This window comes from Meriones unguiculatus, chromosome 17 (genome assembly GCF_030254825.1).
Source record: "Meriones unguiculatus strain TT.TT164.6M chromosome 17, Bangor_MerUng_6.1, whole genome shotgun sequence".
Taxonomy (NCBI): Eukaryota; Metazoa; Chordata; class Mammalia; order Rodentia; family Muridae; genus Meriones; species Meriones unguiculatus.
Window position 1 is genome coordinate 37,495,835 of NC_083364.1, and position 27,196 is coordinate 37,523,030.

Consider the following 27,196-nt stretch of genomic DNA (forward strand, 5'->3'; position numbering starts at 1 on the left):
CCTCAGGCTTGACAGCAAGCACCATTATCCAATGAGGCATCTTGCTGGTCCACTAATGTGAAAAAAAAAATTTTTTTTTTTTTAAAGCTTGCTGGGCTTTCAAATATTTGGGAGGAAGAGAGAGAAAAAAATTACCCCAGTGGGGAGGGATAAAAGGACAGAAGTTTTAGTTAGAAAAAAAAAACAAGTACCAATGAGATGGCTTAGTTGGTGAAGGGACTCAGGCCTAGTGACTTGAGTTCAATCTCCTGGACTCTGGTGAAAGGAGAGAACCAGCTCCTGTAGGCTGACCACTTACTTACACACACACACACACACACACACACACACACACACACGCACATAAATGTTATAACAGTTTTAAAGGGGAAAGGCGACTAAAAATAGTATCGTCAGTATATTATATTTATAGGAATGCATAACATGTGAAATGTACATTTTTGAAGTTTCATCCACAACTTAGAACGTTTACTGCAGCAGTAATATCAAGACAGCAGGTCGGCACTTTACAACATTACACATGAGTGGTTCTGACTTCCAAATAAGATATTTACAACCTACCTTTACAAAACAACATCGTGTGCATACAAAATGAACAACTGCAGGAGAAGTTAAAATAATAAAACAGCCAAAACCCAAAACCCCCGGAAGATACACTTAAGGCAGACCAGCAAGACACTGAAATAATTAAGGCTGTGGAATTCTTCTGCACCTTGAAAATATAGAGCTATTTACCAATACTGTGGAGTGGTTTTTAAATCAACTGTTACAAGCCTGATGGAAGTATGTACTTATATGTATATGTGTAATGGTCCCTATGGGGAAACCTGTCCAGTCATGGATAAGGCCTTTTATCTGAATGGCCAGAGAAGCCCACCACAAATTCTCAGAAAGCTTAGGGGGAAGGGATCACACAAAACCAAGAAGTGTTGGCACAGTTTGCAAATCAGATATTAAAATTTAAATATAGGCTGGGCATGATGGCACGTGCCTTTAATCCCAGCACTCAGGAGGCAGAGGCAGGCAGATCTCTGTGAGTTCAAGGCCAGCCTGCTCTACAGGATGAGTTCCAGGACAGCCAGGACCTGTCTCAAAACAACAAACAAACAACAAAAAACAAACAACAAAAGCCAAAACACACACATTCAAAAGTATTCAAATATAGACTTTTGAGTAAACATAATCAAATAAATTATGGTACCAATATGTTTCATACTTTGTTCATTTGGCCAGATGGACTTCAAAAGACAGCAAATAAATTCCCATGTGACTAGAATTCTGCATATAGTGTTCCTAAAGGTTTTGAATGGTCCTAAATGGTTTTCCAATAGAAAACCTGACCCACCTGGGCTGCCTGCAAATGGATAGATTTCTGCATATGAGCAATAACATATACATACATATTTTACACTATATACATGTACAGATGTACATATATCCATATTTTCCAACAGTTTGCCCTCCATTGCTGCTGTTCTCTGCATAAATAGCATTTTTCTCAAGGGTATGTCTAGTTTTTCACAGTCTTTCTCTTTGTCCCTCTTCTAGCTTTATTTACTTCCCCACAGAGTAGTCTGAAGTTCAGCAGAAACAGAAGTAAAAGCACCAGGGTTTAAAAAAAAAAAAAATCCAACACAGAGGTGATAGATATGGCTTACGTTAGCAAGAGAAGACAAAAGCATTATTAACTTCAGATTCGTAGCCACAGTCATTGAGGTCACAGTAATAGTCTCCATGGACTCTGGAATGCAGACTTAGTTCTTGATGGAAGTGGGGAATTAACGCAATTCCTATCCCTGCGCTGGCAGATTTGCTTGGTTAAATTAACTCTTAGGAATTCCAAGACTTGCTATTTGCATGTTCTCTCGCTCTTCCCCCTTCGCTAAAGTAGGTTACCTGACTGAACTGTTAGGTTGGTCATTTGGATAAAAACTAAATCTGGCCACAGTTTGGAATTTCTTAGCAAACAGGCTAATAGAAAAAGACAATAGCCCGGAAGTGTTAATTTTAGGTTTTTACTTAGTGTCATTTAATATTAAAGCACTGTAGTAAAATGACAGTATTCTTCTCCTATGACTTCAACTTATATTAAAAATAAGAGAAAAATGTCTTTCATAAAAAGTATGACCATATGATATTTCTGCATTCAATTTCCATGTAGAATTTTCATGAACAACATTTCCTATTAAAAAACATCCAAGACGATGGACAAATGTCAGCCCTTTTGAGCTCTTTAAAGTGAATGAGACAATGACAGCCTTAAGGTTTTCAGAAAACAATTATTATCATAGTACTGTCTTTTCTGTCAGTGGAATCTAAGTGAGCTTTTCCTTTAGCCTTACCTGGGTCTAATAATTCCTTCCCTACAGGTCTTTAGATTTCAAATAGCAAAGAAAAATTATGAAGCATTTTTTGCAAATAAAGTTGTTGAAAGCTTAGATATGTTGGCCTTAGCCAGACTCCTTTGGAATGTTACCCAGGCAAGAAAAGAATATGGTCTACATTCCTCAAAACTCACATGATTATTTTTATATTGTATTTTCTCCCTCATATTCTCACAAATCTAAATTTCCATGTTCTTCCAGATAGGACAGAAAAAAAGGAAGGAGTAAATGGCTCACAGGCATGAAGTTTTGGGGACAGCTCTCAAGGGCCAAAGCTTTTTTTTCTCCAAAATCCAATTATTTCTCCCTCCTGTGCATATTACTTGCCTTTTCCAGCCTTTTCTTGTGAGGCTCCAAAGAAATGAGTTGTGACAAGGGAGTGTTTTGATTCTCACATCTGCCCTCCCAGTGAGGAAAGTAGCTATTTGAGTTCTTTTTTGTACATTTTTCCCCCCAGAGCATAAAGCTTGGAGGGTGGGGGGAGAAGGGAATGGCTGGCTGTCTTGAAAGGCATCAGACTCTCATGTCCACCAGAGGAAATACTGGCGAAAACAGCTTATGGACAGTTAAGGCCTCATCCTCTCTCCTAACCCTTTTCTGTAGACAAGCTCTTAAAGGGTGAAAACTATAAGGTAAGAACAAATTCCATGTAGACGGGGAGTATCCATAGTTTCCAAGGAAAAGCAATTTCAGGGGTTAACCTCATGAGCTTGTGAATGGTATCCAAAGATAAGACTGTGGGAAAGTGGAATGTTCAAAGTTACCATCAATAAAATTCCTAGTACTGGCAGTGTGTAGCACTTTAAGAAAATCAAAATATCTTATAGATGTGTCAACAAGGACATTCTTCCTCAACATTCTTAAGAGATTAACGTTCTCTCTCCTCCCCAAATTCCATTTTATTCGTGGGGACGTTGGGCCAGAAAACAAGAAAGACTTTCTGGAAGAAAGAATGAATTTAGAATTAGCTGAGATAGATACTCAGAAATTCCTGGTCCCCTCCTACATTCAGATGTTTTCATTAAGAAGACATCTTAAACCTAAGGGGAAAAAAAAATACTGCAGTATCAGCAAATCTAAATGCAGTTCACTAACTTCTTCACTCTCCACCTCCCCTCTGAAAGGCACTACTGTTTATAAAGGCTTTGCGAAGCACAAAGCTGTGAAGCAAGCTTGCCCTCTGTCCCCTTCACCCCCACTTAGGTTGCTTATGGCTGGTAGAGACCTGAAGGACACATCCAACAGCATGATGTTTTGTTTTGTTTTTTTCTTAACAGTTTTTAACCACATTCAGTTTTCAGTGGATAGAAATCTGTTTAATTCAAAACGAATGTAAAAGGTGCAAAAATTACTAGATTTCTCCTCAGGGATCCTGGAGTGGTCCTGATCTTTTCCATCTTTCTGTACCCTACTTTTTTTTTTTTTTTTTAACATAAAACAAAAGAGCTCAAAATGATGGATACAAGCCAAACAGGAAATCTATGACTTTCACCAGCACTGTTGTTCTCCTGGGGTCAGCTGGCTGTTTGCTCTCAGTAAGAACAACTGGGATGGTATTAGGAGTGGGAGATTTTCTCCCCTCTCCTCTCTCCTCTCCTAGGACTAAACCTCCCTGCCTAAGCAGGTGTAGGAGAGCAGCCACAGTTGAGCACAACTGCACCCCAAACCATATTTCCTATCCCTGTCAATGGGATTCCTCCCAATTCCCAGCTTGTGAGGGAGAATTCTTGAGCCAAGACCGTAGTCTCCCCTGTTGGAGGGACCAGGCGCTTTGCAGATAGGACCTCCCCCCCTGCGCCCCAACTTTTCATTTCAGTCATCACAAACTACACAAAGTATGCTCCCTTTCTCTTAGGACGTCCCTTCTGTCTGTCCTTTCCTGTCTTCCCTGTGTCCTTGGGGCAATTCTGTGCAGCTCCATGTTCGGACCATCCCAACTCTGACACAAACGTGGCTGTGAAAACTTTGGCTCTGTGTAGCGTTCCGTCATCTCCCAAGATGGCCCTTCTGTAGCCTCTGCACATCATAGTCATAGGCTGTTCCTCCCTAGCAGAAACTCAGACGGGTCAAAACAATTGTAAGCGACTCAGCAGGAAGCCCTTCTTTCAAGGCATAGTGAACAAGTGGGCAGAACTGAGCTGGCCTCATCACTTTCTGGGTCTCTGGAGTCCTCAGAGCCTGCATTTTATCTTACAACAAGCCCTCTGGCCCAGGCCTTAATACTGCATTTCATACTAGAGACTTGTTTGCTAGAAGAGCTTTAGTAAGCACGTTCTAACGATCATATCAGTGGTTGTGTATCTGTGTGCACATCACGGTTTAAAGGAAAAATGTGGCAGTAAGCAAGCTCTGAGGGAGTGAGGCCTGATGACCCAAGGACTCCCAGAGACAAGGAAGCTATACAGTCAGAGTCGGTTTCCACATATTTGGTTAATCCCCAAAATACTAGGTGCTATCTAGTCTTATTGCTTTTACTTTCTACGAATTTACTTCTCTATAATCTTGGATGAGACCAGATGGAGGATAGATGATGGGTAATCCGACTTTGAAACCGATGGGGGGGGTGATGACGAGTACTTTAATTCTATATTTCCACCATGGGAATAAGTGTTTTTATGCATTAAAGTTCAGGCTGTTCCCATGATTTCTTCTTTAAATAGTTTAAGTACTTTTGCAGTTCCATTTTCCCTGACTGCACTTTGTGCTACATGAGTTCAGTGTTCTCAGTCCGACTAGCAGGAGAGACAGGATGACATGGAACCTGATTTACATAAACACTTCAGTTCTATTTTTTTAAGAGTATTATTTGCATCCAAGCAATTTTTAAAACACACTCTAGAAAACAAAAGGGTGGATCATGTACAAACACAAAATAACAAAAACCCCTCTACCACTCTAAAACTGACAAAAAAAAAAGAACAAAAAACAGGATAAACAAACAAACAAACAAACAAAAAAAACACAAACCAAAAAACCATGAAATGCCCTGGTAAATTTGTTTTTCCTCCAGAGGGCACCGGGCATAATAATCTTGTATGGAGAAAGCAGCATTGACCTCACATATAATTAGTCCCTTTAGTCCAGAGACGTCGGTGGCTGTGTGGTGATAGGTATTGCTATCACAGTTAAAAACCCATGCTGTATTAGAGTGATGGATCAGGCTTTGCTCCATGGCTTCAGAAAGGACTTAGAACTAGCCTTTAAAAGGCTAATATGGCTGCCTCCTTTTGGTAAGCACCCCGAAGCTTTATGAGGGGTTAGGTATAAGCAAGCTGATTTTCTGAAAACGGTATTCTACAGCTATGAAATCAGAAAGAGCTGCTACGTTGTTCACAGGAACTGTAGGAAAAGTTTCTATGTGCCCTTTCGGATGAAGTTTGTGATATTCATTTACCTATTTACCTATGTCAGGCCCAGCGGGACATAAAAACAAACCCCCAACTCTTATTAGATTTGGATTTATTTCCTGGCAGGCTCTCCCATGGGAGGAACTCTGAGCTGCCAGTGAGTTCAGGGTGGGAGCTTTTGATACACAGAACCTATCTTAGTCGAGCAACCCATGATGGAGAAAAAAATATCTCATTCACAGATCGCAAAAGGGGTCACATTGCTTTCTCTTAATACACAGGTTCTGATAAAAGATTTCTATACAAGATTTATAAAATGCTCTAAAAAACTCGTCATCTAGTTGTGCTTAGTCAAAATAATGCAATGCTTCGGTAAATAAATTACGGTCGTAACGGGAGCACTCAAAGTTACTTATGATTGATTTCATATAGAACTCTATATTATAAAACTCTGAAACCTGAATGGGATCTAGTATACTGTATGTGTATATGTATCCTGTTAAGAAACTATATCTAAGCCATCTAAAGCAGAATAGTTGAAATCTCTGTTAAATAGAACTTTTTGCTTAACTTTTCAAGGGAGTCAGAGACCTACCATCCTCCTCACAGTGGGTGAACAGTTTGCCCCCTTAACCGCCCATTTTGGAATGTACAATTAACATTTTTATGCCAACTACCATCTCATCAGCCTTGCCCTTTCTTTTCATGCTTCCTGCAACTTCTGCCTCTTAACTTCTTCAGCATGACCTTCTGGAGTGCTCCTGGGATTAAGGTGACCTTGACCCTGCCCACACCCCCGCCCCAGTGACCACAGACAAGTTTTAAGAGGACCCTCCCTCAGTCCAGAGAACCACATGGAGTGAAATGATGGAGAGAGTTATTTACAGACACGTTCAGTCTCGCTTTGGTTCACACCGCGCTTCTATGTGAAACCTGGGGTGGGAGACGGCTAGGTCCCTTGGTTCACCCTGTTGACGATGTAGTTCTTGACGTTGGGAACGGGCCGCACGTCATGTTGGTGCTTGCGGCGCTCTATGAAGCAGGCCAGGCGGGAGGTGTCCAGGGGGATCTTGGAGTAGCTGCCATTGTGAGGCTGCAGCCACGGATGCTGCAGGCACGTGGCTGCTGTGGGCCGCCTCCGGAAATCCTCCTGTAAGATGACGTTGATGAAGTCCCTGGCAGCGTTGCTCACGCCGCAGAAGTACTCGTGGGGGAAGCTGAAGTCCACCCTGCACACGTTGATACAGGTCTCCTCTTTGCTCTCATCTAAGAAGGGGGACACCCCACTCAGCATGACATACGTCAGAACCCCGATGCTCCAGATGTCTGTGCCCAGGGAGACAGGGATGCCTTGGATCACTTCCGGGGCAGCAAACTCAGGGTTGCCCAGCAGGTGATGGATGTGGAAGTGGCCCGAGATCTGGACAGCGTCTTCCAGGTCGATGAGCTTCACCCGAGGCACTGGGATCCGCAGGTCAATGAGCAGGTTTTCGGGCTGCAGGAACCCAGGAAGGCAGGGACAAGAGAGGTGAGATCAGGTCTTTGTTGACCCATAGCTGGACTCTGTTAGCTAATCATGGTTCTGTTATTCTTTGATACAGCTTGTCATGTGGGGTATTCTCTATGCAAAGGCAAAGGAGGTTTCAAAATATGGCATTGAACTCCTGGAACTCTGAGTTCAGGTGGTACTTTAGATAAGTAGTCTGGCATCGAAAATTGTGCCTTTGGGAGGAGGGTACAGAGCTAACCATATACTCCTGGCTGGCCTGGAACTCAATATGTACAGCAGGCTGGCCTGGAACTTACAGAGATACTTGTGTCTTTTGCCTCCTGACTGCTGGGCTTAACGCTATGGCTGCTGTACTTTCCACCCTGGCGTTAGGGATACAACCAAGGCCTTATACATGCTAAGTGGACGTTCTGCTCCTGAGTCGTAACCTACCCAGAATAGCATGCCTTCTTACCTACCCTTTGCTTGTGTAATGAATCAAGAAAACAAATAGCTTTTTAAGAAAACAGAAGCTTCTCGTTAAAAATATATACATACGTATTATATACATTATCTATTATCCACACAGGCTGGACGCTGGTGACATACACCTTGAATCTCAGCACTTGGGAGGCAGAGCCAGGCGGACCTCTGGAGTTCGAGGCCGGCCCCATCTACAGAGTAAGTTCCAGGACAGACAGCCAGGGTTACACAGAAGAACCCTGTCTTGAAAAAACTATTTATTTTTATTTATGTGTTTATATCTATGTGAGTGTATGCCACGTGTGTGCAGGTGCCATTGAAGACCGTAAGAAAACATTGCATCTACTACAGCTGGAGTTACAGGTGGTGGTAAGCCAACCAGCGTGGGTGCTGGGAAAAGAAGGTGGGCCTTAGGTACTGAGTCATTTCTCCAGCCTTGAGAAGCTCCTTTAAAAAAAAAAATCTATTTATTTAGTTATTTATTTGTTTGTTTGTTTATCAGAAGAAGGAGAATAGGACATTAAGTGATGTCTGTAAAAGTAGATGGCTTGGTTAAAGCTTACCCCATGTGCCTCCATGTCTCTGGTGGGTTCTCCTATATTCACGAATAATGAGCTTAAACTGGGTGAAAGCCAAGTTTTAATTTAACAGTCATACGATGTCACAGTAAGTTAAACAAAAGAAATTCAAAATTTTCCCAGGCAGTGGTGGCACCAGGCCTTTAATCCCAGCACTCGGAAGGCAGAGCCAGGTGATCCCTGAGTTCCAGAGCAGCCAGGGCTACGCAGAGAAACCCTGTCTTGATTAAAAAACAACAACAACAACAATAATAATAATAAAGCAAATGGCACTCCTCAAGGAAGTGGGCGATAAGTTCGAATGCTCTATCTTACTGCTACAGGCATTGATTTTTTATTACCTTTATGTCCAAATGGGCAACCCTGCAGCTGTGAAGGTACTGAAGAGCTTCCATGATGTCTCGGATATAGAAGGCCACTTTTTCTTCCATCAGCTCATCGTGATTCATAAGGTAGTCCAAGAGTCGGCCGTCATCCATCCTGAAAGCAAAGAGGGGGAGAAAGGAATGCTTGGGAAGAAAGAGAGAAAGCACACGTGTATGTATAAAGCCAAAAGAGCCCTAAGATGTCTCTTATTAGTGACGATTAGTGCTGCAACACACATATACTTTAGAGCCCAAAGTGAGAGCCACGTTCAGAACTAAAATGAATCAAGTTGCAAATGGGTTAAGCTCCATGAGAAATCCTTATAGCCTTGCTTGCGAAACACTTGTTTTGTTGACTTTGAGGTCTAACCTGGTTAGGTTGGGGTGGGGGGGCCGCGGGTAGTCTGTGTGCCTGCAGCCAGCCTCATCTATGTTAAAGGTAGTTTCACTTTTAATATTTTTAGACGGGAGAAATATGAAGTAGGAAAGGGTTGTCCTTGACATATTTGATCTCTTCTTAACTCCTTCGCCTTTCTGACAGTTTGCCAACCTCTAAAGACTGATTGAGAATGGAATAAGTGGAGCCAGTCATATGCAGATTTAGGTTCTGGTTCTGCCAACTCACCAGTTGGTGGCTGCAGGTAACCATTTAAACTCTCTGTGTTTTGGCTTCCGGAAGCACACCATCTTTTAAAGTGAGAATACCAACTGGACACTGACAACAACACCATCAATGACAAAATAAGACCTGTGCAAGAGCCAGGAAAAGCAATGAGGCATTAAGACACAGCCTATAGCATATGGTAGTATGCTTATGATAGTATGACTGAGAAAGGCCCCCTTAGGCTCGTCTGTTGTCCCTAGTTGGTGGAACTGTTTAGGAAGGATTAGGAGGTGTGGCCTTGTTGGAGATGTACCACTGGAGGTAGGTTTTGAAGTTTTCAAAAGCCCATACCATTCCCAGTTAGTTTTCTGTCTTGTGCTTATGGGTCAAGATGTAAGCTCTCAACTGCCTCCCTAGTGCCATGCCTGCCTGCCTGCTGCCATGCTCCCCACCATGATGGTCATGGACTCTAACCCTCTGAAACTGTAAGCCTCTAATAAAATCTCTCTTCTATATGTTGCCATGGCCATGGTATCTCAGCAGAGAACTAAGGTGGTGCTGACTAAAAAGTAGCTCTTTCTGGGCTTCCTGTGCCCTTTTGTAACAAGAAGTGATCAAACCTTAAGTGTAAAGTGGGTCATCTGTGGGTCATCTGAGATACATCTCGGGGAATGCCCATGCCAAGCAGTGTGATCCAGTTCAGGAATAACTTTCAACCGTAGCTGAAACCTGTACGGCTGTCTTCATTTTCTCCTCTAACTGGTTCCTTGCTATGGGACTCTTCTCCTTCCTTGACAGAACAAAGGATGGAGCTCCTGGAAGCCTCCCTACCTCCTTATAATCTACTGGGTATGAGGTAAGAGGAGAAAGAGCAGAGAAGTGTGGCCACGTGTTCATTACATGCAGCTCCCACAGCCACTTGGAGCAAACACGGGGGAAATTGAGAAGCAATGCTGCTCCAAGCCTGGAAAGGGTCTAATCAAAATCTCAATCTCTTGGAGGAGGAGGGTCCCACCAGCAATCTCTGTTGACCACCACAGGAGACCTACAAGCAGAGTAAGGCTGGGTTCTACAGAGGCCTTGCTTCCCACACATCTTCCCTGAAAATCATAGCCAACAAAGCACAGTTCTGTGTCCTCACAACCCTGTGTAATGTATGGTCTTTAGCATTTCCCATACATTATTTATTATATAAAATAAGTAATTATAAGCAATGATTTATTATATATAATAATATTATTATTATTATTTCCCAAGCATTATTTATCTCTTGGACTTATGGCCCCTAAGGATAAGAGCTGTATCTTTCTACATTTGACATCTAGATAATCTCCCATTCCTGGAATGTCTTGGATGGAGGAATTCTACCCTGAAAGAATAGGGCAGTAGACTGGGGCTGCGAGAGATTGACGGACAGACTCCTCTCATGCCAACTCCATTCCTGTCAATCAGCCTACCGCCAGGAAAGTCTTCTTCTTAAACAGCGGCCAAGCTTGAATGTACATGATAGGATGAAAATGAAAACAAGAGTGGGAAATTAGTACAGATTACAGCTAGGAAGAAAAATAACTTCTGGTGTTCTGGTCTATAGTAAGATGGCTATAGTTAACAACATGAAATGTTAATATATTGCAAATAGCTTGAGAAGGGGATATTTTTTCTTCTTTTTTTTTTTTAAACAACTACTTGTCTTTTTTTTTTTTTAAGATTTATTTATTTTATGTATACACCTGCCAGAAGAGGGAATCAGTTCACATTACAGATGGTTGTGAGCCACCATATGGTTGCTGGGAGTTGAACTCATGACCTTGGAAGAGCAGACAGTGCTCTTAACCACTGAGCCATCTCTCCAGCCTGGATTTTTTTTCCAAAACATTTTTGTCATGAAGAAATGACAGCTTTTAAGGTGAGGGAAATACTAATAGCCCAATTTGATGATCACACAATGTATACACACAATGAAACACTGTACCCTGTAAATATAAAAAAAAATGAAATAAAGCTTAGAAAGACAAGGAAAAGTAGAGGGAGAGGAGGTGGTTTCAAGGTCCATTTCTTTACCCATACTTTTATTGAGCTAGCATTAAAGACCTTCTCTAGTCTTGACTTTTCTAGTCTGTAGAATGAGAGCAACATTAACACAAAGCTGGAGGTGAAAGAGTCTAAGGCTCATGTAGCACTTTGTAAACCATAAAACACGGAGCAAAACTGACTCTTGCCCATTAATTGTGCCAACGGGTAACCCAAGCAGGTGAGGTCTACGCTAGAACCGTGACTGCTGTACTCACAGTTCCAAAATCAGGATGTAGGATGTGGGGGACTCGTAGGTGTCATGGAGAGTGACATACTGGGGATGCTGCAGGTGCTGAAGCAGGGCAGCCTCGTGGGCGGCCTGCTCCTTCTTCTTCATTTTTTTGCTCACAAATTTCACAGCAACATCTTTGCGGGTAGCTTTGTGAATGCATTTCTTCACAATAGAGAAACGGCCTCTGTGAGACAGAAAGGGGAAAGGTTTTCCAAGGCTCTTCAGTCAGCAGGGTGTCATTCGTCAGACTAGGTTTGTGTGTGTGTGTGTGTGAGAGAGAGAGAGAGTGTGTGTGTGTGTACATGCACAGGACATCACTGAGACAGCAACATCGTGCAGGTTGAGGGTCCCTAATCCAAAACTCCAAAATCCAAAATGCTCTAAAACCTGACACCTTCTGTGTGCAGACATGAAATCACTGTGGAAAATTCCACACCTGACTTCCCATGACGAGTGACAGTTAAAATGCAGGTACACTGGACGTGTCACATAAAATCAGCTTCAGGCAAAGGTGGGCAGGAAATATGAGATGGATGTTTTTGGTCCGATCCTCATGACATCGCTTTGTGTACATACACAGGTTCCCAAAATCCTCAGTGCAGACCCACTTCCGACCCCAAGCATTTTGAAGAAGCATTTTAATCAAGCACTATTAGAGACCTCTCCAGGACCGGAGAGATGGCTCAGAGGTTAAGAGTACTGGCCGCTCTTCCAGAAGACGGGGCTAGGCTTCCAGCACCCAAGGTAGCTCACAACTTTCTATAACTCCAGTGCCAAGGGATCTGATGCTGTCTTCTGGACTCTTCAGTCACCAGGCACATATGTGGTGCGTATGCTTTACATGCAGGTACTGAACCGTATTCATAAAATAAAATAAAATAAAATAAAATAAAATAAAATAAAATAAAATAAAAACAAATACACTTAAAAAAATAAAAGAAGAAGAAATCTTTCCTTCTGGGACTGGCGATTTGGCTCCGTGGATAAAGGCGCCTGCTGTCTGAAGGTATAAAGTTAACAGCCTAAGCTTGATGCCTAGAAGTCACATAAAAGCACAGGAGCACAGACTCCACAAATTTGTCCCCTGAGCTCCACACATGGGCTATGGCATGCATGCACACACCCTACAAAGTACATGCACATACATACTAATACATAGCAAAATGAAAAGGAACCCTTCCTTATGAGCTTTTAAGTATAATATTATTTTTTAAAAAAAATCATCTCTCTTTTCTTAGCATCCTAGGCTCTTTGAGACACCGAAGGTAAATGAATATAATTTCTTAGCCAAGATATTTTTCTGCCATTTTGAGCATCAAGTATGGGTTTAATTTTTTTTCCTAAGCGGAGTATACTTCTATACACAGTGATAGAGCTGGAGAGATGGCTCAGTGGTTAAGAACACTTGTTCTTGCAGAGGACCAAGGTTCAGTTCCCAGCACCCACCATCCATACCTAAAACACCTTCTTCTGGCTTCTACAGGGACCAGGCATGCATGTGGTATACAGACATACACGCAGGCAAAAGGGTTACACACATAAAATAGATTAACTTTTTAAAAGAAAGGGAAATGAGCACATGAGACTTTTAACATTTCCCCTTTATTTTTATTTTATGGTCTGGCTACTTTGCCTTCATGAATGTCTGTGCACCACACGTGTGTAATGCTCCCAGAGGCCAGGGGAGAGTATTAGAACCCTTGGAACTGGAGCTATAGATGGTTATGAGCTGCCCCGTAGGTGCTCTGAATTGAATCCGGGCCCCCTGGCAGAGCAGCCAGTGTTCTTCACCACTGATCCTGAATACATAACCCTTTTTACAAAATTTTGCCATAGAGCAAGTTCTTAGAGCACACTGCAATGAAATTAGAAGCGAATAACAAACTATAACTTAAATTCTCATGTATATATAATTAATAATTATAAATTATATAATTTATATGTATATAAATTATAAATTATATAATTTATAAGTATATAATTTATAACCCATTATAAGTGGTTCAAAAAATAAACCATAGTTGAAAAGATACACAGAAACAACAAAAATGAAAATACCAGATATCAAAACTTGAGACATGTAACTAAAACTCTATTCACAGGAAAGTTTTGAGGCTTAAAAATCTTATATTAGAAATTGAAAGGCTAAGTGTTGACAAGGCAAGCTTCCGACTCCAGTAAAGAAAAAGTATGGTAGAAAATTCCCTGGAATGCACTAGCTGTTTTCTAACTACAGGGAGAATGCATTTACAAGACAGAAAGAAGCACCAACAATACCAAACCAGTCATTCTCCTGTCGTGAGATGGCTGGTATCCTTACCTGCCAATCTCGTTCAGTTCAGTGTAAGCAGAATCAAAATTTTCCTTCCAAGAGATGGTGGCGCCGTCGGCGGCTGCATCTTTGGGAGAGGGAGAGTCCACACGTGACATCAGGAAGATACGCCAGCATAATAGCCCCAGGGAAATGCTTATGACCAACTATAGAGGCCACCCAGTGGGGAAAGGCTGTGGTTCTCCAGAATGTTATTTTTAAAATGTCTGTCACGGCAGAGTCAGACAGTCTGTCATCTCCTCAAACAAAGGGAGGACATGGGGCATGATCAGAAATGTAGCTTCACAAAAAAACTAGAGAAAACATAGACAAGGGGAAAGAAGACCGCTTTGAAGGCCTAGAAAAGTCCGTGAAAATGAGGGCGTGGGAGGACGCAGAGAGAATGACCAAGCTGATGGTCATGGAGGGGAAAAGGAAGCAGCGTGAGCAAAGCATTCTAGAGACGTCTCTGCCCGGCCTCGCTGTCCTCAGCTTTGTGTGAGCTTTTCTCATATGTCAGCTGTGCTCAACCTTCCTGACGCTGTGACCCCCTCATGTGGTGACCCCCAACCATCAAATTATCTTCATGATGGCTTCCTAACTGTAATTTTGCTAGTGTTATGAATCGTAATGTGAATGTCTGATATGCAGAATATCTGATATGTGACCCATCTGGGGTTAAGATTCACAGCTTGACAATCAACTGCCAAATCACCCAGGAAAGCCAGTTGTGGGTGATTTGGTGACCCAGCTTGGCCTTGTATGATGTGTGAGTTCTCTTCACACACACAAGCACACACACTCATATTTATTTGTGCTGTCTGCTGAGGATCGGGTCTTAGAAGCAACCAAAGGAAAACGGTGGCCATCTCGAGCCACACGGAGTTAGTGGCTTGGAAAGAAAGGAACCACACTGGCAGCTCAGTTCTTCTGACCCCACACCGACCAGTGACCTCTGCTCTCCCTAAGCACGAGCTGGTGATGTGCCCACAGTGAATGCTGGAGATGTGTGGACCCAGGGCCAAGGTTTTCCAGAGTCACAGGCCTGTGAGAACAAGTCAAGGTCACTGGCAGGCAACTGACTGGGCTGACCATGACCTGGGACTGGGGCCAGGGCTTAGCCCAAGGCACTCCGGGAACTCCAGACTTCCTTTATCCCACAGAGACACAAGTTGGCTAACTTTTAAGTATAGAGAAACTCCCATCCTTTCCTGTCCCGTCCTCAGCACACACAAGCCACTTCTGTGCACCGCCCAAAGTGTCACCAATGGGATATTTCTTCAGATCACCAAGTTTTCTCTTCTAAAGTGTCTATGGGACCGAGAAGGACAGATAAGGTGGGCTGGCAAAAAAGGTGAGTAAAATAAGAACTGCACTGGTAAAATATTCTTTTCTAGGTAGTTACATGCATGTCTCAGCCAATTTCTAGTTTATGTAGATCCTATTGAAAAATAAATTCTGGAAGGAAGGGGCAAATATCGACGTTTCATCTGGTAGGGAAGTCCTTCGTGAGGGCTGCTTTTCTCACTGCGTTTTAAGTCGTTAAGCACAGCAGTCCCTGATACGGTGGGAAACAGATGTCTGCCAGAGGCACCCAGGGGAAAACAGGCTTTGAACTCCACAAGAGGTCCCAGAGGAGAGCCAGAGCCAGAAGGTCTCCTGCCTGTCCCTCTTGGTTCCCCTGAGGAACCCCAAAAGGCCCAGGGTCAGCAAGGGTGGTAGACGTAATGTTGGCTCCAAGAGACCTCCTGGAGATGCTCTACCTCTCAAAGATGGCCTGGTGGAAGCTGCCATGCGGCCCCAAGTCACCTCCCCATAGGGTTAAAAAACACCAGTGATTTTGTAACAGTGGCCCATTGCCTTGCTTCTGCTGCCTCGCTGGCCTGGGTCTGCTGGCACTCACCATACTCTGGAAGGCGGACAAACTCCGAGGGCTCACTGGGAAGGCTGATGCCCCAGGGGTTGCTGGCGCTGACCCTGAACTGATAAGGGCACCCAGGACTCAGGTCTTCAATGACGAGGTAAGTGTCCAAGGTCGAAGCTATGGACTGCTGCCAGACCTGGGAACCTAGTGTGCAGTTCCAAGGAAATGGAGAGAGACAGGGTCAAAAAGACATTGTTTCAAAGGCCTTTGGCAAATAAAGATAGGAGAATGGACAGGATTAGTTCAGAGGACAGTGTGGTCGAGGTTGGGCTCTGAAAGTTTGTGGGACAACTGTGGGGGATTTCAGCCCAGTTTCCTAAACAACAGATTAAGTGATGGCTGTTCAAGAAGTTGGCCTGTAGCTCTATCCCTTCTCAAACGTGCAAGACGAAGAGAAGGAAACAGTGAAACGGGTTCCCTGGCTGAGCAGTCACAGCTGTGCTGGCCCTGAGCACCCTGCCGCAGACCGCGTTAGAAAAAAGGAGGAAGAAATCGCTTTATAGGTGCACAGCTCCTGCCTGGTAAAGAGAAAAAGAAAGAAGAATTAAGTAATGGAAAGCAAAGCGAAACAAGTGGTCATGGCGGGCGTGGGCAAGCAGGTGCTTCCAGTTCCATTGAGAAATTCGTGATGGGGTTCAGAGCTATGTCACAACAAGCATAATTACCTGGAAGCAGCTTTTAAAACATTATTATTATTATTATTATTATTATTATCACTATTACTACTGTTACACTATCCCTAGCTGACCCATGTAGACCATGCTGGCTTTGACCTCATGGGGATCCTGCCTGTCATGTGCTAGGATTAAAGGTGTGAGCCACCACAACTGACTTAAACTTTCTTTCTTACCACACAGTTAAAGACAGATGTATGTACACATGCTGTAGCTTTTATCTGGAGGGAGAGGGGTGGAGCTCTGATCATCCTGTCATGGTTTCTGTCCATGAAAACCATGGACAGAAAACCACAGGAACCAACTAAAGAGCGTGATCTAGTGGAAGCCTGCTCCTTATTAAGCACAGCGTTGTTTCTTTACTCTTCAGGCTTTAGCCTTCACATCTGTAAAATGGGCTCAATGGCCCCTAACTGTGCCATTGAGCTGGGTAAGCAGGACAGTGCAATGGAGACACATTGCCACCCAGTGGATGGGCCCAGATGACACCAAGGAGGTTTCCATTTGTCATCCGCGGGCAGCTGCAGCCTGGTCCCAGGCTTCTGTGCTCAACTCCCAGGGCGCAGGAGCCAGGTTGATTCCAGTGAAACGGAGGATAGATGAAATCTCGGGTTCCAGACCCGGAAGACTTCCCGAGAGGGAGCAAATACGGAAGAGTAGAGTAACACACCTTCCTCGCGGTACTCCACCGTGTATCCTGAAATAGTGCAGTTTCCAGTGCTGGCTGGGGGTAGCCAGCGGAGGATGACCGAGGTGCAGCTCCTCTCCTGTGCGATGGGGCGATTGGGAGCCGCAGGAACACCTGCCGAGACAGATGAGGGGCGGGGAGGCTTCTCAGAACCCCGAGTTGCACACCAGAGTAGCGTGCCACACAGGAAACATACTGGACTTGTCTCAAATCTGTCCAAGCAGCACAGCTCTCTCCAGGCCCCAGGGAGGCCTAGGAGATGGGACCTGATGCCTGACTGCCTCCCTCAATGAAACGCCGCACACACACGGGGAAAAGCTGGTCAGGAACCATGCTGGAGGCTTGGGTAGGTGCTCTTAGCGGGGACGGTTCTCCTCCCATTGGCCTGGGTTCTGCTTTCGATGCTTTCTTCCCTGAGTGTCAGGGTGTCCTGGTCATGTTCAGTTAAAATGACCAGGGTGGAGCCTTTGAGGCTGCAATAGGGAAGGGAGGAGAGGGGCAGCCAGGGCAGTGGGGAGGGAGGAATTTGGAGTTATTGCTTAATAGAAACAGTCAATAAAAAAGGGAAAATAGTTATGTGGATGGATAGTGGTGGTGGCCACAAGCCCACGGGTGTGTCTTCAAGGCCATTAAACACCACACTTAAAAGTGGTTAAGATGTTAAGTCTTATTGTTGTGTTGAGAGAGAGAGAGAGAGAGAGAGAGAGAGAGAGAGAGAGCACAACATACCTTGCACCTTAACTGTCGCCGACGTGGATGCCGTTCCATGGTCATTTGTTGCTATGCAGGTATAAATCCCACTGTCCTGGGGCATCAGGTTGCAGATCTTGAGGGTGATTTCCCCAGAATCACTAGGACATGAAACGGATCTCCTTCAAACTCCCATCCGGTTGCGGGATGAGTAAAATGCCAGCGGGTTGGTTGGTTGTGTGCGGAGCTGAGAGTGGGTACCTCCAGCTCAGCTCCTTCCACCACCTGGGCGAACACCCTGCACCCACTACCTTGTGCAGGGAAATATTCTTTTCTGGCTATTCTCACCGCCCAGATTTGGGTAAATAAGGAATGGAATAGGGATGGAGTGAGATCTAAACCAGAAATAAATACAATCCTATAATCTACTGGTTTGCAATGTTAATTACATAACACAGGGAACCTTGTGTTTGACTGTTTCAAATCTTACATGTGGGACCCTAAGAATCATTAAGTGGGTGTCTGAGGAGATGATGAAGTGCTTGGGAATCCCAGTTAGTAACTAGTCGGGTGCCGCATGTGCCTGTGGCCCCAGAGCTGGGTGGGTTGGGGAGCAGGCAGATCCAGAGGCTTTGCTGGCTAGCTAGTCTAGCTGAAACAGTAGGTGCCAGGCTTCATGAGAGATGCTGTTTTGAAAAAATAGGCAGAGAGCAAGTAGACACCTGAAGTGGACCTCTTGTTTCCACATGCTTGTACCCTCCCATATGTACACACACACACACACACACACACCGCACAATGCGTGTGCAGTGAACTCTAAGGAAGGGTAAATTCCTGTACCTAAATGGTAACTTTCTCATTTGCCTTGGAATGGGGTTCAGAAACACCTCACAGAAGGAACGGCTCTGAAAGGGTTAAGTTACAGGGAGGCCAGCCCTCTCCCTCTGTGGAGGTTTGAATGAGAATGGCTCCCATGGGCTCATAGGAATGTTTGGTCCCCAGTTGGTGGAAGTGCTTGGAAAGGATTAGGAGGTATGGCCTGGTGTGTGTGTGTGCGGGGGGGATGTGCCGCTGGGGGCTTGCTTTAAGACTGTAAAAGCTCAGGCCAGGCTTGGTCTCCTGTCTCTGTCTCACAGGTCTCTGTGCCTCCTGCTTGTGGATGAGATGTAAACTCTCAGCTACTGCTCCCAAGCCATGCCTGCCTGCCTGCCTGCCTGCCTGCCTACCACCATGCTCCCTGCCATGGTGGTCATGGATTCTACTACCCTCCGGAAGCACAAGCTCCAAATTAAATGCTTTCTTCTATCAGTTTCCTTGGTCATGGTGTCTCTTCACACAATAGAAAGGTCACTAAGACACCATCCCTGGGGTATGACATAGTCTGAGGCCTCCATGGCCTTTGCCAAACAAAGATTGCTCTCAGTCTGAGCCGCTCAGGCCCGTGAGGTTTTACGGCCTGACTGAGGCATCTCTTCTGGAAACACCACACACACACACACACACACACACACACACACACACACACACACACTCACATACACCCCTTAAGCCAATCAGTGAAATGTGCTCAATTCTAGTCCTTTCTTTAAGTGACCAATGAGCCATTATAGCTCGGTACTGCTTGTCTGCTATAAGCGGCAACGTACAGTGATGATCAGAATTCAGGTGGTGGAGGGGATGACAAATGAGCAAAATGGTCGGGAGGCATCAACCAAGCGGCCTTTGCGTAGAAACGCCTCGTAGCTTGGTGTCTGGCTACACATTCTGGAATGTGCCTCCTCTCCAGCCTGCCTCTCCCCCACCCTCACTTCTCACAAAATTGTTCTTAGGTAAGGGATGAGTCATATCACCATCTCAAAGCACCCTGACAGGCATTAAGCATCCTGGGGTGTCCAGTTAGCATTTAGTGCTCCTGACAGCTCTCCCTGGGGATGCCTGGACAGAGGGTGGCTATGACACAGGACCACAGGAGCTTTTATGTCTACAGTTCAGGCTTAGCCTATGATTTCAAGGATAATGCTTTATTGGTTGTCTGTAGGCCCAGCACAGACACTTTCTAGATGGTTCCTCTTAGCCTCGGGTATGTCTCTCTGGACATGCCAGCACAGTCCAGAGGCTCAAACTGAAGGGCCAGCCACAGAGTGGGCAGCTGAGGCTGTGCTTAAGACTCGAACACGGGGTACTCTGGTGTGTGGGGCTAAACCACTCCTGCTTTTAACTCAGTCTGTCTCCTCATCAAGGCCCAAGTGCGTGATGGGGAATAAACACAAGGATAGCTCCTTTGGGGGTGATTAGTAACCCATGAGAGATGCTGTCTCACCCTGAATCCAGCCCCTGGGTGCTGTGGGCCCAGCCCCTGGGTGATCGCTTACCAGGAGGATATGGTGTACGCGGCTGAACTGTTGTCCGTGTCTAGGATGCTCTGGTCTGGACCCTTCCAGGTGACAGTGGGCTTGGGCCGCCCACAGACCTTGCACTGCAGCAGCACCGTGTCCCCGAGCAAGCAGGTGACGTCTACCAAGGGCACAAGGAATTCTGGAGCCACTGCAATTGCGTTGAGACACATCCACGTTACTCACAGCAAACGCACAACAGCCATTTCAGACGCAGGATTCTCACCCCCAGAGACGTCGTGACTCAGGCGGCCTTCGGCCTAACACTGTTTGGTCAACGGGAAACTCACTCTGTAGACCAGGCTGGCCTTGACCCCAGGAAGATCTGCCTGCCTTTGCCTCCAGGTTCTAGGACTAAAGATGAGTGCCACCACGCCTATCTCTGTGCCCCTCTTCATAGCAAAATTAGAAACAGAAATAAAAGAGGCAACAGCTCCATGGTGGCATAATGAGGAGGTGGCACTTGGGAACATTTCGCTATGCAGTCTTTGGGTTTCATACAAACGTATTGTTTATCTCTTCAATCAAAGTGGAACCCGTTACATAGTAGTTAATAGTTCACTTAATAGTTCATCTTAATGATCTCTCCTTGTCCATAAATACAGAAGCATATGGCCATTGCTTAAAGCTACCTTAAAGCCAAATATAACATAATTTGTTTAGCCAGTCCCTACATTCTCAGTTCTATCCCCTTTAAAAACTTACCTTCTTGGATGAAATTTGGATTTAAGATCTGAAAAACAAAACAAAACAAAACACATAAAAGAACAGAAAGTTGCTTGAGTAAGAGAAAATGATAGACTCTACTCAGTCAAAAGCAAGTACCATGTAGGGTGACGACACCATGAGCCCACCCTGTCTCAGACACAGATGCCCTTTCAACACTAAAGGAGAGAGGATTACTTCCTGTTTAAGATGGCCTCCAGGCGGGCCTATTGCCCGATGGTGGTTGTGGCCTCCTTCTCCCTTCCTTTCTGTTTGCTTTTTCTCCAGGTACAAGGTCACACCCATCCCGTTCAACATGTCCTCTGTCAATACCATGGCAACGGTTTCCCCCACAGATTTCTGACAGAAACAGAAGACGTGAGAGTGCTCGATGTCTCTCTGGTCCTCGTGTGTCCTCTGTGGCCCTCGCCTCCGAGGGGGACAAACACCTGATCTCTGTGCTACTTAAGGGAGGAAAGGAAGATTCAGGCTGGGCTGAGGAGAAAGCAGCAATGCCTTCAGTGTGCCCTGCCCCAGAACACCCGGCCATGCTAGCCAGCCTGGAAAGCTGTCCTTTCTTGAGTGGCTGCTCACTTAGGCCTACCCCCAACCTTTTGGATCACCTCTCCCCAGGCAAAAGCAAGCCCGGTTCATAAACTCTAGCTTGGGAAAAAAAAAAGCTTTAGCGAAGCAAGAGCCAGGTGTCACCCGTTCCGCCCGACGTGGCTGCACGCCCTCTGCTTAGCATTGATTGGTAATAATTTTCCTCCGCTGTGAAATGGGAGAAACAACCCAATATCCAGCTCGACTTGCTGTTGCAGAGATAAGTGCCAGGTGCTTGGCATGGCGCTGGTGGAGAAAGGAGTGATGGATCCCTACTCAGATAAAAATGTGACATTCTGATGGCCTGCGCCGTGTGAGTGTCTGTCAAGGCACCTGATCTCCGCCAACCGGGGTGGAGAGCATTTGCCTTCCAGAAGGAAGAGCTGGGGAGGCGCTATCACATAGTCTCCCTGCATCTGTCCCTGTCTCCTGTAAACACGCACAGTTTCTGTGTGGCCCACACAGAGGGGTGGGCAGGAGCCCTCTGGGAAATGTTCTTCCTCCCTGGGGCTCCCCTCTGCACACAAATTGCCCACTTACACGGATGTTTTTCACAACGAGGGCTGTAGGCTCCCTTGCCATACCAGTTCTGGAACGGTCCCCTCTACTACTGTGAAAATGCCGCTCCTCGACTGAGGTCAGCTTAAAAACGGAAAGTCCAGCCAGTGCCTGGACCTCGTGACAAAAGCCCCCGTCTGGGTTGGTGTGAAGTAGTGTGCAGGCGTTTGGAGCAGGGGAGAGTGTGCGGGGATCGAACCCACAGCTTCGCATGTTAGGAAGTGTGCTGACCTAAATTTATCTGAAAATTTGATGGGAGGAGGCCTTACCAGATCGTACAGAACATGCTGTGAGCTGGGGCTTCTCCTGCCTTCTGAATAGCTGGGGTTCCAGGCATGTGCCATTATGTCTGGCTGGCATTTAACACACACACACACACACACACAAAATGTATCCATTCTTAGAGGTCTGCATACATATACACCATGTATTCTGATCCTATCACCCGCCCCCTCTCCAGCTCCTTCCAGAACTCTCTGCCGTCTCCCCCTCCCAATCTCATGTCCTCTCATAGGTCTCAGTGTTGTCCATGTGCTGCTTCAGGGCCTCCCACCGGAGCACAGGCTGCCTGCAGGAGCCATTTTCCTGAGGAACGCCAACTCTCCCTACTCCAGACCCTCTCAGTTGCCAAAGCTCCTTGGCTAGGGATGGGTGTCCCTCCTCTAATCTAGGTTAGCTTTTCGACTGGCTCAGTCTTGTCCAGGGAACCAGTGCTGCTGTGAAGACACTTTTTGATGGTCATCGTCCTCAGCCATTGGCTCTCCTAACCTTTCTGTCCCTGGTCTTCAGTGTTCCCTCTGGGGGGGGGGCTGTGATAAATAAGACTTCTCATTTAGGGTTGATCACTCCACAGTTAGCCACTCAGAACCAGCTGTGGGCCTCCATATTAACTGTCCACTTCACAAAGAAGCCGCTCTAAGGAGAACTAAAAGCTGTGCTAATCTGTTGGTCCTGGGAGCTAGGAAGAACAGCACTTTCTTTCTTTCTTTTCTTTTTTTTTTTTTTCTTTGTTTTTGTTTTCCGAGACAGGGTTTCTCTGTGTAGCCCTGGGCTGTCCTGGAACACACTCTGTAGACCAAGCTGGCCTCGAACTCACAAAGACTCTCCTGACTCTGCCTTCCCAGTACTGGGATTAACGTTGTGAGCCACTACGACCCCCCGCCCCCTTCCTGCCCACAACAGTCCATTTTTAAAGCCCCAGGTGGCCTGGTTGAAGGACCACTGTTGGATGATGCCGTCTGGGCAAGACAAGGGATCTCCAACCTGCCAGCCTCCTGTGGCACGTGGAAGGATGCGGCAAATAAAAGCTATTAAGTCTCACACTTAAGAGACCTCTCTGTGTGAAAGTATTCCGGCCCAAGGTAGAGGAGGGAAAGATGGAAGACTTAGCCCAGTGTTCAGTTAACTACCACAGCAGTGCCATGGTACCAGCAGGGGGCGCAAAAGAGGTCACACACTAATGGGCCTGGCCTAGGTAAGGTAGGTGAACCCTGTCTGGGTCAGTTATTTGGCAGACACTGAAAAGAGGCTAAGGGGATTTCCAGATATTGATGGTGGTTACTCAGACCCGAGCTTACAGGAGGCTTTTCTTCCTACTCCAAAACACTGGCTGATGTGTGCGAGGTTTGTGGACACAGAAATACGAAGACATGAGCTCTACTCTCCCTATTTATGAAACAGTATATAATGTTTAGGTGACTTTTCCAATTACTCTCTCTCTCTCTCTCTCTCTCTTTCTTTCCATTTTGTTTTCGATTCTCTTTGTGCAGCCCTGGCTGTCCTGGAACTTGCTCTGTAGACCAGGCTGGCCTTGAACTTACAGAGCTCTACCTGCTGGCTGTCTCCAGAGGATTGGGATTAAAGGGGCAAGCCGCTACTCAGCTTTTCTTTCTTACATGGACTTTCCAAATCTTCTGCAGTCAATCCATTTCACTGTCGTAGTATTTTGGAAGGAAAGATGCAGGCGGACCTCACCTCTTCAGGGCAGGAACCGCTTGTTATTCTCCCCTGTACCTCAGGACCATCCCCCTGGATTTGCCACATGTTGGCGAATCAATGTTTTCACCTCATTTCATTTCTCCCTAATTTCTTCATTAGGTTCATAAGGACGATCTCAAATCAGGATCAAAAGATATGTAAAATAGCTAGTCCTGGGTAAATGTCTAGTATGTGATTAGAGCCTGTTTGCAAACAGATGGAACACAAACTTCAGAAAATGATTTTAAAACAACAGGGCATAGCCTTTGGGAGTGGTGGTTCTTAGCAGCGCGAGGTGCGAGTGTGTGGATGCTGGGAGCAGACAGCATGTACCGATGAGGTCCTGAACAGACATTCCCTCCGGACGTGGCTACTATTCTTGAATAACGTGGGACTCAGTTTCATCTGTAAGTTGGGGACTGTAACGCCAACAAGGAAGGTAGGCAGGTGCCTTGCCATCGGAAGGCGTCACTACAGCGGGGAAGATGGAACTCAGTGACAGTTGCATTCTCCATTTAATGGATGGAAAGGACCAGCCCTCAACAGGCAACAGAGCTTTAGACTCTGCTCCATCCCATCCCCCCGACTCAGTGAGGACACTAGGGGAGAAAGAACCTGGGAATGCTGCCGAACAGACTGTTTGGTGGCCTGTACTTCCCTCCATGATGGTGATTCCCAACAGAGGAGGCTATGGAGTCCCTGCCAGGACTCTCACAGAGGAGACAATGGAACAAGTGACGGCTTAACGTATTTCATATACACTTGAGGTGCGAGGTATAAAACCCAGGACTTTTGTGTGCTAAGCAAGCACCCCACCACTGAGCTGCATTCTCAGGTCCTAGTAGGAAAAGTTGAAGTGAGGCTTCCAAAGCCTGTGAGAGTTACATCCCAGACGGCTGCATAGAGAATCTTTCTTGTCCTTTTTTCTCATCATGGAAATGTAACTGTATCGGGTATGCTCTTGAATACACGCTCTGTTTAAGAGATGAATATTCCTAGCTAGGGTGTAGTGGGAATACTGAGGAGAGGCTCAATGGTAGGTTCTTCACCCAGAAAGACCCAGGGAAGCCACCCAGCTTCATTGCTTTGCTTTCTGGCTGGCCCAGGGAGGAGAGCAGGTGTTGCCAGCCATGCTGATAACAGCACCGATCTGGGCAGCAGCATCTAGAGGACGGGCCCTGGGGGTTTCTGATTCAGCTCAGTACCCTGTCCATCACTGTGTGGACTGCAGCAGGAGGAGCTCAGGGAAAGCACTGCGGCACCTGGTCATTGATGTCAAAGGCCCATCTGCTCGGCTGCACGGCCTCTGCCCTGTGTCTTTCCAGTCCTCTCTAAACTTTCCAGCAGCAACCAAGAACCTGAGCAAGAGCCACACCAATGCTTTCGCCAGCTGGGGCTGTGGAGCACAGCCACAGAAGACTCTTTTCTTCGTTCTGCTGGAAACAAATCCAAGTATGGACAGGAGACGGCCATGACACTGCTCTCCGACTGTGGCCTCCTTAGGAATGTAGCTGTCTATGGATCTCTGCGGCTCCCAGGCCCACGAGGACAAGGACCATGTTGTCTTCTTCATTCTTAGTGCCTCCAAACTGTACCCAAAATTTGGCATGTGGTATTCTGTATTTGTCAAAGCATTGACCTTTTTTTTTTTTTTTTGGCGGTGTAATTCAAAGTCAGGGGAGGTAAGATAAGAACACATCTTCCCAAGAAACTGGAGTGCTTTTCATTTTCTATAAATTGGACACGTGAGTTCGTTGGGAATCCCACTGGTCGGTCCAAATTTGTGGTTCAGCCAATGGCGGTCTTCTTCTTCTTTGTTCTTTCAGAGGCTGGTGCCTCGGGGCCTCTGGTCACGAGCTGCCATGCATCATGGGATCTTATCCGCATTGCATCTGCTCTCCAGCCTTGGGTACCCTCAGCTGATGGTAACCCTTATGTGTTTTACATCAATCACAGCATCTTTGGTAGAACGGGTAAAAAAAAAATTGTTGAATCAGATTGACTGAGGTCACTCAATTACTGGAATTTGGGTCTCCTAGTGGTCTTGTCTAGTGGCCATTGTTGGTACCTGCAAAGACCTAAGGTAGTAATCACAAGTCTCAGGCATTTCTTGAAATTGAATGTCCCCTAAAAAGGTAGGCAGTCAGCATGAAGTGATGGGCTAGTATGTGAAAAAAGAAGTGTTTGTGGAGGAAACATGACGTTGCTCATACAAAATGCACATGGTCTCACTCTGAGAGAGAAGAGGGGGAAGGGTGGGGGAGAGCTGGATAAAGTCTGGGGGTGGAGAGGGGAGGGGCAGGGACGGACGGCTGGGGAACCTGGTTTTATTTGAACAGCAGAGGGCAGTAGGTGACAGGGTTTCCTGAGGCCATAAGAATGAATAGCCACAGAGAGCAACTTAGGTCCTTCCTTCTGGATCTTTCTTCAAAAGGGGACAGCAGCAACTTCAGGGGAAACATTATAGGTAAAATCAACCTGTGTTGAATAACACACTGTGCTTGAAGAGATCAGGAGACTTTTTTTTTTTTCCTTGCAAGTTAATGCGCAAGTGTCGGACTCCAAGAAAGAGGGTGGAATTCTGTCTGGAAAACCAGTTGTCAACTGAAAATGACTCTGACCTCATTTTTCTCTGAATCGCGCATCACCCAATCACAAAGCACTGTTCCAAACTGCAAATGAAGGATGCTAATGGGACAAAGATGGCGGCAGAAAGAAGCTCAAACTGAATGTCCTGTCCGAACCATCTCTGAGGTACCTTGAGTGAAACAAAATTCTACTGTACACCTCCAACCCTGGTGCTTCCTGTGACTCTAGATGCAGGGGAGGAAATCGATGCCAGATAATGTTCAGTTAGAAAGTGAACGCAAAGTAAAAAGATGGTATTTTCTGGGTTGAGGATACAGCACAGTGATAGAGCGCTTGCCTTGCGTGTGTATGGTCCTGGGTTTTATCTCAGCATAAAAGAAAATCATCCTAAAACCTTTCTTGTGCAAGTGGTCCTAGGGTTGGGTATGATTTCTGACTTGAAGATCTAACTATTCCTTATTCCAATCTGACTACGTCAGACAGTTTTCCAATTTCTTCTTTCTTTTCCTCCTCTTCCTTTTACTGAGAG

At 45.7% G+C, this 27,196-nt stretch overlaps 1 protein-coding gene across 18 annotated transcripts in view; it reads right to left on the reverse strand.

The window, feature by feature from the left end:
- Positions 1-384: 384 nt before the first annotated feature.
- The window catches only part of Kalrn (kalirin RhoGEF kinase), a 582,551-nt gene continuing 555,739 nt past the window's right edge, over positions 385-27,196 (reverse strand). For 17 of the 18 annotated variants that reach the window (XM_060370291.1, XM_060370285.1, XM_060370286.1 and 14 more), the window contains 9 exons: positions 20,941-20,968; positions 20,215-20,386; positions 17,882-18,003; positions 17,135-17,266; positions 15,770-15,934; positions 13,876-13,954; positions 11,539-11,739; positions 8,623-8,761; positions 385-7,226 (listed from right to left, as the gene is read on the reverse strand). In XM_060370291.1, coding sequence (XP_060226274.1) covers positions 6,681-7,226; positions 8,623-8,761; positions 11,539-11,739; positions 13,876-13,954; positions 15,770-15,934; positions 17,135-17,266; positions 17,882-18,003; positions 20,215-20,386; positions 20,941-20,968 — 1,584 coding nt within the window. In that variant the 3' untranslated portion in view covers positions 385-6,680. Of the gene's footprint in view, positions 7,227-8,622; positions 8,762-11,538; positions 11,740-13,875; positions 13,955-15,769; positions 15,935-17,134; positions 17,267-17,881; positions 18,004-20,214; positions 20,387-20,940; positions 20,969-26,013; positions 26,038-27,196 lie in introns of those variants that run through there. The other variant, XM_060370298.1, reaches the window with a different exon arrangement.